Genomic DNA, 13,329 nt, shown 5'->3' with positions numbered 1-13,329 from the left:
AATGGGATTATTATATTTTTGGTATTATCTGAAGACCTAAAAGAAAAGATACCAGTTAATGCAAAATCAGTTTGCAATGTTTTGAAGGTGAAGAAAGACTCACTTTTTCATAAATCTTTGACTATTTTTTTAGCCTTCAGCGCCACCCCATTGGGATTTGTGCATCTACAGAAGTCCCCCGCGCAGACACACATATGAACACACTGTACTTTTAAATCTGGAATGAGAAAAACGACTGAAAGGGAGGTACATCTTGAAACAAAAATAGATGGGTTGTAAAGGTAACCCTAAAATTGCATACTCCGGTACAGTAGGTGGCGATATACACCTATTCAAGTTGGATGCAACATGCAAATCCAATTTAGAGAAGAAGGAAAGCCCGGAAGTGTTGTTCAGCCTCGACGATGTGCCTCATTAGCTAAAAGCTCGTTTTCCTAGAATAAATATATATTTTTATTTTTTCAATAGAAAGTAACGTGACTCATCCGTTTCATTCAGCTCTTTGGAGGAAGGAAATGGGTAACTTCACGTTTTGTATTTTTCTGGGGTCATCGTTTTGTTTTGTTGTTGTTAGCTTGCCTGCTAACAGCAACTTTCTATCGCCCTAACGTTTATCATTCGTATTTAAGGCAGACACAACGGGAAATTATTCTTATTTAATTTAGGGTTTTATGACGAATAGATGAATGAATGTAAGATAACGTTTAAGGTTTTCCATTTGTTGAGGAACAGTTTTTTAATAACTATTAATGGACTGGCATGGACTATTAAGTCCAACTATTAATAAGTTAACTTAACGTTAATGCAATACAAGAGGGCTGCCAGAGCTTGATCTACTATCAAACTGGGATACTGAAAATGCTAACTATGGAAAAAATGTATAATTATTTTTCTTTTTTTTTCTTCAGGACAATGTCCAACTGAACTTCGTTTCTTCTTTAAATCGTATTCCCCGAGTAAAAGTCACATTAACAGAAAACTGTAGTTCTGTACTAAGGCTGCAGGTCTGCTATATTGCCTCTTCGTACAGTCTGCAGATGAACAGGCACTTATCTCTGTTAGATTGCATGAGCTGTCTTCTGAAAGGAGCTTGTATTATCTCTTCTTCTCCCAGTACATCTCTCTGCCAACAATCGTGACAATGTTCATAATGCTATCAATGCTTTATGTTCATTGAATGCCAGCAAAGTGAGACATTTTAAGCATGAGTAAATGATGCTACAGTCACCTGCTTGCAGAGGACCCCCTGCCCCTGTCGTCGCTGAGGCTACTGGTTCCACCTCTGAGGGTGATGACGGCTGTGATGTGGAAGGTTGTTCGTCTGAGGAGCATCCCTCATTATGGAATGGTGGAGGAGTTTGTTTCCTTAGTAACTGAAGCTGTCCCTGACATCTTAACAGACAGGCAGATGAGACTGCTCAGTCTGGGCTTAAGAGCAAAGGTAAGAGGTAGAGGCTTTATATATAAGCTCCAGTACACCTTAATGCAGTTTGGAATCTAATCAGTTAGGACAATTCAAAGCATCAGGAAAATCCTTAACTTTACTTTCAAACATAAAGCAAAGCAGATGCAGCACCGTCATATGATTTGAAGTATGCAGATAGTACATCTGATTGCAGTCTGATTGTATTGTTTGGTATTTAAAGGCTCTCTAAATGGCTTTTCCAGGTGACATTGCAGATGTTACGTTCTGAACATTCAGAAGATCTTGGTGGTGTTAAAACCCTCTTAAACAGCCTTCTGACAACTACCTCAAAACAGGTGTGACTATGTACACTGTGGTCATTTCTGTCTAACTAACATCATTAAAATCAAGTGATCAGTTGATATATATTTAGACTTGTTTTTTATTCTTTTTAACAGGTTCATCCAAGAAACGAAGCTCCTGTAGCCAACTTTGTCAGGCTTGTTAGAAGACTCCTGGAGGATCCGAAAGAGAGGGAGCACTTCTTCATGGTGTGTCTCTGCTTTTACCTCATTGTTAGTTTGGACATTAATCAGAGCTGTTCGTTTGATTTGTTATATGATGCAGTATCATGAGTTTGGGAGTGTAATGTTCCTGTACACTACACAGAATGTGTTTCCTGTGGAGTTTGGACCTGACTTTGATATAGCTCTGGAGACACTGATTTGTGACTTCCTCACCCGACTGGAAGAGTTGCTGCTCATACCAAACTTCAAGCAGGTAAAACCGTACGCCGTAGAAATGTTTTCTTTACCAAGCATTTTGAGAGGTTGTTTTTTGGTTTACTTCTGGTCCATCAAATTATACTTTTATTTATTTGATAAAGACTGCAGTGTGGATGAGTGACACACCCTCCGGGCTAGAAGAATACATGCAGTGTGTATACAAAGAGGATGACCTTAAAGTACTGCTCAGAAGCAAGGCCCACTGTGGTAAAATGGCCGATATGGATGCCAGTGGTGAGTCAGTGTTCCTGATCTACCAGCTAGGGCGTTGATGTGCATTTTTGTGCTGAGAAATTGTAAATGAACTGACAATCCATTCATCAGAGAGTGATTTCGGACAGACAGTTGGTCGGAAAAAAAACAACCGATTTGCAATTCTTGTTATCAACAAACTATTTAACTATTTACTGACATTTGTAGACAACCATTAAAGTTGCTGTGAGGAACTTTGAACGAGTTTTGAAGCCCCTAATTTAACACTGATGCCTCTCCATGACCTGAATGACCCCATCGGCAGGATGACTGGCTATTTCTAAAATAGTTATCATTCACACATGTCATTGGGGCCACAGGGGGTCCATTCGGCACCGAATTGGAGGAAATCCGTTAGGTTCAGCAGAAAGTTGTTGAGCTCAGACTCCAGCAGCTCACGCAGACAGACACGGATCCGGCCTCACTGGCACTTTGTCCTGTGGTTTGACGCTCCTGAGGGGGGGGTGGGGGGGAGGGAGGAGGAGGAAGGAGGAGGAAGGAGGAGGAAGGAGGAGGAAGAAGGAGGAAGAAGGAGGAGGAGGAGGAGGAGGAAGAAGGAGGCGGCGGCCCATACCTCTGGCCAGTAGCAGACCTCTGTCTCGCTGGGAGCAAACACTGCCACCTGCTGGAGGCCGTTGTTGTATAGCTGGGCCCACTGGAGGAAAAGGTGGCTCGGGACAACAAATTCAGGGAATCTGGTTTGTGCGTGAAGTCCATTTAGATTGCAGAAATGCTGCCACAATGGTGACTAAAAAAACAACATAAAATGAAAGTTCCTTGTAGTAGCGATAAACTGACAACATTCTTGCAGCCCGATTGCACATATACACTTTGGAAAGCAAAACATTAATTCCGAATGAATGTAAACAAAAAAAATCCTCCCTCACTTTTAAAATGTCTCTCTTTTCTTGTTTACAGTGCCCTCTCCCTCGGAGCAGCAGCTGTTCTCATCATTATCCAGCCCTCCCTCACTGCTAGAGAGTACCGCCAAAGATGCAGAAATCAATGCAGCAATACAGATCCAGAGAGAATCTGATGGAATTCCTCCCCGGGACGCAGGAAGTATGGCGATACAGGATGCAACATGGCCAGCTGAGGAGGAAACCAACACGTGGTGCAGCAGCAATGCAGAACAAACAATTGCAGAGACATGCAGTGACAGCATTCCTGATGCTGATGTAGTGGAGGAGCATTGCGGCAGGATGTCGGGCACCTGCGATGGAGCTCCCGCTACATCTACTGAGAGTCTGATATTGTCCAGCTCCGTGATTGACGCTCCACAGCAGAGAGTTGCACAGAAATGCACTCAGTGTGGAAAGTGCTTTGTATATCGTTACGAACTCCTGGAGCATCAGAGGCTGCACACTGGAGAAAACCCTTACAAGTGCTCCCAGTGCGGGAAAGCCTACAGGAGGAGCTCTGATCTGTCATATCACAGGCGGAAACGGTGCCCAAAAGCAGCTCATATTTGCATCAAATGTGGGGGTACTTTTCAATCAATGCAGGAACGATGTAAACACCAGTGTTATGTCCCAAAGTTTGACTGTTCTCATTGCGGAAAGAGCTTTAAGACAAAGCACTTGCTGAGTAAGCATGAAGTGACTCACAGCCAGGAACGGGTGTTCACGTGCAGACAGTGTAGGAAAGCGTACCCCAATATTACTGAGTTAAGATCCCACCAGAGGATCCATCCTGCCGACTTGTCCACTCCATGCACGCAGTGTGGGAAGTATTTCCGCTCTGTGGCCAGTTTGGCAGCCCACGAGCTGCACCACAGGAGACCGAAAACCCAGGTGTGTGTGAGTTGTGGCAAAGCTTTCAGGAACAGTCATGAGCTGAATCTCCACATGCGCAGTCACACGGGTGAGAAGCCATTTCAGTGCACATACTGTGGGAAAAGTTTCTCCGCAAGAGGAAACCTGAACGTCCACATAAGGATCCACACTGGAGAGAAACCGTATATGTGCACTGACTGCGGCAAGGCTTTTGTTTCAGCCGGCGAGCTGCAAATACACAGACGCACGCACACGGGGGAAAAGCCGTACAAGTGCACTGTGTGTGGGAACGGATTCACCATGGCGAGCAAATTGACAGTGCATATGCGCGTTCACACCGGAGAGCGTCCTTTCATCTGTTTTGAGTGTGGGAAAGGTTTTTCACGTGGCCACGAATTGAAAAAACATACCATGACTCATACAGGGGTGCGACCGTACGCTTGTCAGCATTGTGAGAAGGCTTACACGTGCCACAACCACCTGAAGAGACACTTGAAGACTCACACTGTGGTGCAAATTCCATAGATTACCATTTGACCTAATTCTGGATGTATTGGTGCAATTAGCCAGTACTGATAGCGATGCTGATTTAATGCCATCTCCATCTCCTGTAAGGACTGTGTTGCAAAGGTTCTTGTTTTCAATGACTGATTCTTGATTTATTTGTTTCCGGATCTTTTCTCATTGTATCCTCTGCAAATAAATTCAAACGTATTACTGTTTTTCTGTGACACCCTCAAACAATAAATTCCCAATAAGCTATGATGTGTTTTGTGGTTGCTTCTGACTGCAGCCAAATTCTTCGTTAAATCCATCATTAGACATCCAGCAGTGGTCTTCTACGATATTAATTTTCTGATCTTTAAAGAATAATATAATTGTTTAAAAAAATAGCTTCCGTAATTGGATGAGCTCAAGATATATTTTTAACCTTTTGCAGGATAATTACATTAAGCTATTAAATCTCCTTCATATCCCAGCCACAAATGTTTCAATTGCAAACAATTATTTTTAATAGGTTTTGCCAATTATATATATATATATTCAAAACGAATTACCTTAGTTATCATCATATATTATTAATGATATAGCGTTATAAAAAAAACACTTTGTAAAATACAAACATTACTTCAACGATTTATGTACTTGCTTGTTCCGGAGAGGCGGTGCATGTTATTTTGAAAAACTGGGTGAATTCGCATTGCCTATCCGGGCTACCCCGTACAGCAAAACAAACCTCTCTGATACGAACTGACACTGACTGGGCCGCTGCTCCCCCAGAATGAACAACGTGTTTCAGGAAGAAGTTGGCGCCTGAAGCACAGTACGCGGCTACCTAATACGCTAACCGAAAGTATGAAAGAGAGTATTTTGTAATGATTTTTTCTTTTCAACCTTATTAAAGGAATTCAAAATGAACGACACGGGTATGTATTGTTTTGCGATGCTCTGCAAAACGGTATTTGTATCGCTTATTTGGCTAGCTGAATAGCTATAGCGAAGGATTAGCGCCTGGTTCATCGGGCCTCGACTAATCCCTGGAACAAGAATTGTTTTTCCCAATATTAAGCCGGTTTTACAAGGCAACGTCAGCGGCCTCCTTGCTAGTCTGGTAACGATGGTTTACGTTAACTGTGGCTTATGTTGAATAACGCTTTCCTATCAGAAACATTTTTTCTACGTTCAAAGTTGTTTTTAAACGTATGAAATGCAACTATTGGCTCGGTTTGACTGATAATTAGCAATAGCCAGTTTAACCTTTATTTCAGTTTAATTTGAAATGGAGCTAACCGGTCACAGAAGTCTCCTCCTGAGGTCATTGCCCACGTGTTAAAGTAGAGGGTGGGTTTATTTGATCTAACGTTAAGTACTAACGTACAATGTCGAACAGAACGTAAAGTTAGCTTTACAAATGCAATGAGTTGGTGCTGTAATGAAATAAACGGCCCGCTCCCCTTTAGGGTGGATACAGGAGCAGAGATAGTGTGAGGACTGCTCTGACTTTAAAGTGAGATGCTGTAACGTTACTCCGAAGGAAGCGTTTGCTTTGTCTCCAATTAGCACCGGAGTCTATTTCCCTCCCCGCTATAAAAAGCCCTATTATCGTTAGTATGAATTCACAATTTCATTCCAATCAAATATCTTCAAATATCTGTTACATAGGAAGTGACCGTGTGTCATGTCCTATACTCATTATATACCAATAAGTACCCATTTTGTTTTTAAGTTTATTTGACCAAATCAAATGTCTTTTTTCAAGAATTCAGTGTCCCCCTGTCCTCGCTGGCAATTTTGGTCCCTCCACTTCGGCTGATGTCAGCAGTGATGTGGGAAGTGGTACGCCAGCGGAACATCAAGCACTACGGGAAGCTGGAGGAGTTCGTATCCATGGTAACGGAAGCAGTTCCTGAACTGATGAGTAAAAGAGAAGGGCGTCTGCTCACACTGGGCCTGAAAGCAAGGGTAAGTACACCATGTATGTGGAGAGAACAATTAAATAAGAAGCTTCACAAAAGGTTATCATGGAAAAGTGAAAATTGTGAATTCAATTTCCTTAGACAACTCTGGAGCTGCTGCGCTCCGAACATCCTGAAGATCTCAAGGCTGTTGAAAGCCACCTCAACCAAATCCGAACATCTTGCATTGAGGAGGTGAGTGTTTTAATTCATTGGTTGAATAACTGAAATAATCAGTCATCTAATACAACTTTTGTTTGTTTAAATGTTGTAGCAAAAACACTGTTTCCAGCCTGTCAAAGATCAGGATTTTTTCTTCTTTCTAATATGGTGATGATGAATTATTTTTTCCACACGGAAACTTATATCAGAGCTTGAAGTGTTTAGAAAATAGGGGTCCTCAAAGTTAAAGAGGACATATTATGAAAATTCCACTTTTTAAGTGCTTCTACACGTTAATTTGGGTATCTGGCATGTCTACTGACCCAAAAACAACTCCCGCGATTTGTTATGGTTCTTTTATGTCAGAAATGTCATGCTTAAGTGACTGAGAATGAATCGGGGTGCTGTTTTAAATGGTCCTTGTGGTATTTTGACCAAAGTGTGTTACAGACATTTCATTTAGACCCCAAGGAAGCATATAAACTTCTGGTAAAATGGACATACGATGGGTCCTTTAAGCCATATTTTCTGAAAAACAAAGAAACGCAACAGTATAGTTTTCTGATCATCAGTAAGCTAACAGACAAGATCAAAACTGTCAAGTCCCTCAAAATTGCACTTTGTTTTAAAAGTTCCAGTGCTTCTGACTGAATATTTCTGGTTTGCAGTTTTGCACTCTAATGTGGGGAGCTTAGCACATCAATGTGTTGTTTGTTTCTCAACTCCAGCTGCCAGAGCTTTCATCGTCATATCACATGATCCTTTGCCATGAGCAGTTGCAAAGACGGTTCACTCTCCCTCCACACCAAAGTCTTCCAAGTGAAGGTTGCACACAACTACCCGAGAAGTAGAACACCTCCCCTGAAGGGAACCTTTTTTGGCTTTCTTTCAAGTAATTAGAAGTGGACTTGCAGTGGTGCCCTCGGTCAGGCCTTCTGTATTTCCAGCATATGAATAATGCCATAGTAAAGACATAATTTGGATATTTTCTTATTTTGCACCAAAAGTATTAAAATTGTGGACATGGCGTTTATTCTTGAAAACAATATTTGTGTCTTTTGGTGGAGGGGTCGGCACATCCAGGTCATCTTTTAGGACCTCTGTCTCCTCATTGGTTGTAAAGTCTGGAGGTTGTTACGTTGGAAAAAGGGTCTGTTGATCAAAACGTCAAAACTTTCTGATAGAAAGTGATTTGATTCTGATGGAATGTATTAAAAGATATGGGAAAGTTATCACATTTTCATTTTAGTCGATGACTCTCTAGTCTGTTGTTTTATATTCGTGTTCCTTTATTCACCTGAACGTGGTGTTCTTTGGTGTGTTTCTTTTCAAACGCAGACCAATGATCCTGTAATCGAGGCCCCAGAGGCCAACTTCATGAAGCTGGTGCAGGGCCTCATTGAAGACACCAATGGCAGAGAACACTTTCTCAAGGTAAGAAAACGTTTCACTTGTACAGTGCGCTAAACAACATCACCTACCAGAACTCAAATGTTATACATCAAGTTATTTATCACAGTTTTGAGAGTCTAAATGTTGCTACTGCCATTCTAATCATTAAAGATATTGCCATGTGTTGAAGGTTACTGATTTGTACACACACACACACACACACACTTTCCCTTTCTGACAGAATGTGTTTCCAGTGGAGTACGGGCCGGACTTCGACACTGCACTGGAGACTCTGGTTTGTGAATTCTTCACCAGACTGGAGGAGCTGCTGCCAATACCAGATTTCAAACAAGTATAAAGAACTTCTAAAGTATTAGAAAATAAAGTCAGTAAATTAGGAGGCCTTTCAACTTCCAAAAATTTAACCCTTTTTGTTTTCTGGCTCTTTTGTGCACAGACGGCGTCCTGGATCAGCACGGCGCCGTCTGTCCTCGAGGAGTACATGCAGTGTGTCTCAAACGGAGATGACCTTAAATTTCTTCTCCAAAGCAAACAGTGCCACGGGAAACTGGCTAAGTGTACCGCCGGTACGTACTCAATCGCTGTGAAACAAAGTCATTAGTCGAAGAAGAGGAGGGACGACTGTGTTAACATTCATTCACCTCCCGTCTTCCCCCGCAGCTCCGTTTCAGTCGGATGATCTTCTCCTTCCCTCTCTGGCTCTGCCGCCGTCGCTGGAAGTGGCCATCGCGTCCCACCCGAGTGCTTGTGACGAGGACGAGGACGACGTCAACAACGGCGTTCCTCAGATAGTCATGTTCGACGAAGATCTGTCCACTCACCCGTCCACCTCGACGGACTTTCCCGAATCGCCAAAGAGGGCCGAGATCTCGTCGCCCCCCCGCAGGAGGCAGCAGTCGGGGACGCACAAGTGCCCCGAGTGTGACAAATGCTTCAAGCACCACTCCGTCCTCCTGGAACACCAGCGGGTGCACAGCGGGCTCCAGCCGTACAACTGCTCCGAGTGCGGCAGGGCTTTCAGAACCGCCACTCTGCTGGCCGGCCACCGGCTACGGAAATGCAAGAACGCCGCCTATCTGTGCATCAAATGCGGGAACAGTTTTCCGACCTCGCTGGACAAATTCAGGCACCACTGCCCAAAGCGTGGCCGTAACTACAACTGTGGGCACTGTGGGAAAAGTTTTCAAAAGTCCAGCAGCTTAAAAGAACACCTGCTCACTCACGTCCAAAGCCGCCTCTTCAAGTGCAGCCATTGTGGGCTGGGTTTCTCAGGGATTGGGGACTTGAAGTATCACCAGCAGGTCGACCATGACAAGCCTTATCAGTGTAAGCGGTGCGGCAAGAGCTTCATCTCCTCCAAGTGTCTGACCAAACATAAACAACGACACGAGGAGGTCGGCGACCTGGAGGCGGCGCCGTTAGCGGGCCGAGGCAAACACAGGAAGAGTGGCTCCGCTCATCGGGCTTCCTCGGCATCGCTGTCCTCCAGGAAGGCGTCGATCAAAGCGGCTTACCCGCGAGGGCGGGTCACACATAACTGCCCACTGTGCGGGAGGAGCTTCAAGTATCGCTTCGAGTTCCTCGAGCACCAGAGGTTCCACACAGCGGTGAAGCCTTACAAGTGCTCTCAGTGCGGCAAAGCCTTCCGCACGGAGGCCCACCTCTCCCGCCACAGGAAGCGCAAGTGTAAAAATGCTTCTCACATTTGCACAAAGTGCGGGTGTCAGTTCAGGTCCCTGCACGAGCGGGTGAGACACCAGTGTGTCCAGCTGCTGACAAAATACGAGTGTTCCCACTGCGGGAAGACCTTCAAGATGGCCCACATGCTGAGGAACCATCAGATGAGCGAGCACCAGCTCCCCTACAGCCCCAACCATCGCTTCCGGTGCCGGTACTGCGATGAGACTTTCCCCGGCATCAGCGAGCTCAAGTACCACCAGAGAGTCGACCACGAGAAACCCTACCAGTGTCAGGAGTGCGGCAAGTGTTTCCTGTCCGAGAAGTGCCTGGCCAACCACGAGCTGCGGCACAACGACGACAGGCCGGAGAGCTGCCTGGTGTGCGGCCGCGGCTTCAGGAACCGCTACGACCTGAAGCAGCACACGCGCACGCACACCGGGGAGCGGCCCTACCAGTGCACCCACTGTTCCCAGTGCTTCTCCACCGCGGGGGGACTGCGCAGTCACACCCGGGTGCACACGGGCGAGAAGCCGCACGTGTGCCCGGACTGCGGCAAGGCCTTCTCCCAGATGGGGGCGATGCGCACGCACAGGCTCACGCACACCGGGGAGAGGCCGTTCAAGTGCACGGTGTGCGGCAAAGGTTTCACGATGGCGCACAAGGTGACGGTTCACATGCGCGTGCACACGGGGGAGCGGCCGTACGTGTGCACTCAGTGCGGGAAGGCCTTCTCAGACGGGAGTGTGCTGAAGCAGCACATGCTGAACCACTCGGGGGTGAGGCCGTACCACTGCCAGATCTGCCCCAAGACCTACACCTGTCTGAACCACCTGAGGAGGCACCTGAAGAGCCACTCCAACATGAACTGAGTGACTGGGGGGGGCGAACTGGAGCAGAACATTTGACGCGCTGGCGATGCAACGGACCAATGAGGCGAGCAATATACACGGAGGAATACGGAACGACGGAAAGTCAATGTACCTACATTAGCCAATCATATGAGGACTTTTTAATCAGTTAAAGTAATAGTTGACTTTTTGGGAAGTCATTTGCTCTCTTGCAGGTGATGAAACGATAGTGGTGTCGATCTTCTCCAAAAGAGTGTACTTTAGGAATTCTCAAACCTTTTCTTCGGCACAAGCTCGCTCTATGCTCTTTTTCTCTGGCTATTCCAGGAGCTTTTTTTTTTTTCTGACGTCAGTTTCTTCTGCATGAATATGTTTGGATATTATTCTGGATATTTGTGATGAGATGCTGTATGTTCGGAAATTGAAATATTGATGAAAATATCTATTTTTGGAAGGTCCTTGATAGTGATGGAGGTGAAAATGCTGGCTCCCTGTAAATATGTTATTGAAAAATATTGTAAAATTGCAAACCTAATATGATGGCGCCATATTTTTTTTTTCTCCTATCTGCCTTTTTTTATATAAATATATCTATACAGTACCAGTAAATTCAATTCAAGTATGTCCAAACTTTTGACTGGTTCTGTATAGATATACACATATATATTTCATTGTTTGTTTTGCAAAGTTTGTAAATTTCAAATTAAATTAACCTGAGTTCTCCATGGTGCGTGCTGATTTGATCTATTCAACGCAGGAACATGTTCTCTGAAGTGAGTGAGTGACCGTGTTCCACTAAGGGGCAGCAGCTGACCAGTCAACACATTTCACCTGGCTGCTTGTGCGTTGGTGTCGGCAACTGGAAACCATGGCGAATGGAACGAGTGATGAACCAATAAAGTATATCTGCGCCACTGGAGGCAATTGAAAATGCGTGTAGCAAGACTAAGGAGGGGGGAGGGTAAGTGCGGCGGAAGTCAATCTGGCCCTATTCCGGTCATTAACTTAATTTGGCTTGGTTCGAAATCCAGATTAGCCTGACATTTCCTGATGTGGTGCCAGGCGCCTGGCAGTATCTGACGTGGTTCAAGTCATGACACAGAATCCATCAGGGTCGGTTGTCTCTGCAGTGGTACCACCAAAGCCCGTTTCAGGCAACAGTAAAGTTTGGTCTGCAGCCGCACTGAAGCCTTGCTTCACATCCTACCAGTGGGAGTAATCTCTTTCATATGTGCCTGGGACTTTCATGTTTTTGATGGATGACATGGCTGTTTCTTTGCCCCCAGTTTCTCCCTTGTTTAATGTGTGTTTCACATCATTTGCGGTAACTTTAGCATAGTAGGTTTCTATGGAACCAGAGGGATCAACGCCAAAGATGACTATTGTGGTGTGTTAAATGTTACAAGATGTTCAAAACCACATAAAAAACTGCTAGGCTGGAGACACAGCCTGCACTATAGGTTCTTTCTCTGTAACTCATAAAATGCTACTAATCATCTCCCCCTAACATCGCAGTTTTCGGTGGAAACTCGTTCCGTCCTGTCTGCCAGCAGGCTTGTGCCCAAAAAAACATTGTACAGAACCTTCCTGATTCAAAAAGTATGTGTTATCTCAATTTGGCAGCCTCTGCTTTACAGATAACGGCTCCCTATTGATATCATTCCATGAGCTCAATCCCACCTGCCAGATCAGGACTGTAAAAAAAAGGCCCACAAAACGTGCCCTCATTGTACACTCTTTAGTGTTTGGCTAATGAATTCCTCAAGTTTTATAGTAACCCCCCCCCCTTCCCGCGCAGCTCCTTTTTGTTCCCTGGAAAAGTAAGCTCAGTGGAAAATCTGAGTTCTGGCCAGCCCTTTGCCTGCAGTCCCACAGCGCTGCGCGTACACGCAACCACCACCCAATGAACGCTGCGCGCCTCCGCCTCTCCGCATCCTCCCATGTAGGCGCATCTGGGATCCTAGATCCTCTCCCAAGATCTCGCCCCGAGGAGCACTAGGTGGCGCTGTGTCTCTTCGTGCTGACTTTAAAGTCCCCCCTCCTTCTCCTCCTCTTCCTCCTTCTCTTGGTTTAAGATTGATGTCAGGGCTGGAAGCTGAGGCGATCCAGATGTTTTCCTATCCCAACCCACTGAAAAGATGGACTTCCACAGAACTAGAATATAGAAGGGTTTCAAGATGTGTCGGCTGCTTCTCATTAAGGTCGATGAAGTAACGTCAGTGTTCGGTCCTTTGTCTGCAAGGCATTTCACAGGAAACGTTTAAAAAAAAACAACTGGCACCAACGCATTATTTTATTTATCATTCATCATATATGTTCTGAAACATAAAAAGGTGATTTAGGTCAGTTTCCACGTGCACCTTGTGTCCTGCATAGAAGAAAACACACAACCCGAGCGTTTAGGAGCCCCCCGGTCACCACTTGTTGTTTATTCCTGCACGTCCCCGTGGGCCTTTTAAGGAAGCAGGCGTAGGACTCAAGTGTAAACTTGTGGCCCGTGCGCGTTCAAGTCCATTCCCACACACCATTTTCCAGAGAAAGCGCGTGAACTTT

General features: G+C 45.1%; 2 protein-coding genes across 6 annotated transcripts; both read left to right on the top strand.

Moving 5' to 3' along the window:
• The first annotated feature begins 375 nt into the window (after positions 1-375).
• zgc:171422 (uncharacterized protein LOC100001353 homolog) lies at positions 376-4,982 on the top strand. 3 transcript variants are annotated; one of them, XM_037458258.2, is made up of 7 exons: positions 376-519; positions 1,239-1,441; positions 1,669-1,761; positions 1,864-1,956; positions 2,075-2,185; positions 2,292-2,424; positions 3,361-4,982. In XM_037458258.2, the coding sequence occupies exons 1-7, from the start codon at positions 516-518 to the stop codon at positions 4,740-4,742; spliced, it is 2,019 nt and encodes a 672-aa protein (XP_037314155.2). In that variant the 5' UTR covers positions 376-515; the 3' UTR covers positions 4,743-4,982. The 3 variants fall into 3 exon arrangements, with proteins under 3 accessions (XP_037314155.2, XP_037314157.2, XP_037314156.2); XM_037458260.2 differs by having other exon boundaries at positions 1,225-1,441; XM_037458259.2 differs by having other exon boundaries at positions 1,204-1,441.
• Positions 4,983-5,428: 446 nt separating this feature from the next.
• LOC119209161 (zinc finger protein 665-like) lies at positions 5,429-11,499 on the top strand. 3 transcript variants are annotated; one of them, XM_037458249.2, is made up of 7 exons: positions 5,429-5,571; positions 6,478-6,680; positions 6,776-6,868; positions 8,174-8,269; positions 8,469-8,579; positions 8,685-8,814; positions 8,909-11,499. In XM_037458249.2, the coding sequence occupies exons 2-7, from the start codon at positions 6,531-6,533 to the stop codon at positions 10,795-10,797; spliced, it is 2,469 nt and encodes an 822-aa protein (XP_037314146.2). In that variant the 5' UTR covers positions 5,429-5,571; positions 6,478-6,530; the 3' UTR covers positions 10,798-11,499. The 3 variants fall into 3 exon arrangements, with proteins under 3 accessions (XP_037314146.2, XP_037314145.2, XP_037314147.2); XM_037458248.2 differs by having other exon boundaries at positions 5,437-5,644; XM_037458250.2 differs by lacking the exon at positions 5,429-5,571 and adding an exon at positions 5,693-5,829.
• The last annotated feature ends 1,830 nt before the right edge of the window (positions 11,500-13,329 follow it).

The sequence above is a fragment of the Pungitius pungitius genome, chromosome 15, assembly GCF_949316345.1.
Source record: "Pungitius pungitius chromosome 15, fPunPun2.1, whole genome shotgun sequence".
Classification (NCBI taxonomy): domain Eukaryota; kingdom Metazoa; phylum Chordata; class Actinopteri; order Perciformes; family Gasterosteidae; genus Pungitius; species Pungitius pungitius.
Note: the sequence above shows the minus strand (reverse complement) of the source record. Positions and strands in the feature narration are given on the sequence as shown.

Excerpts from the sequence above, each read along its gene's own strand:
- zgc:171422 (XM_037458258.2), top strand. Across the intron at positions 1,442-1,668 it reads GTCTGGGCTTAAGAGCAAAG|GTGACATTGCAGATGTTACG; the intron begins GTAAGAGGTAGA and ends TGGCTTTTCCAG. Across the intron at positions 2,186-2,291 it reads TCATACCAAACTTCAAGCAG|ACTGCAGTGTGGATGAGTGA; the intron begins GTAAAACCGTAC and ends TATTTGATAAAG.
- LOC119209161 (XM_037458248.2), top strand. Across the intron at positions 6,869-8,173 it reads GAACATCTTGCATTGAGGAG|ACCAATGATCCTGTAATCGA; the intron begins GTGAGTGTTTTA and ends TTTCAAACGCAG. Across the intron at positions 8,815-8,908 it reads ACTGGCTAAGTGTACCGCCG|CTCCGTTTCAGTCGGATGAT; the intron begins GTACGTACTCAA and ends CTTCCCCCGCAG.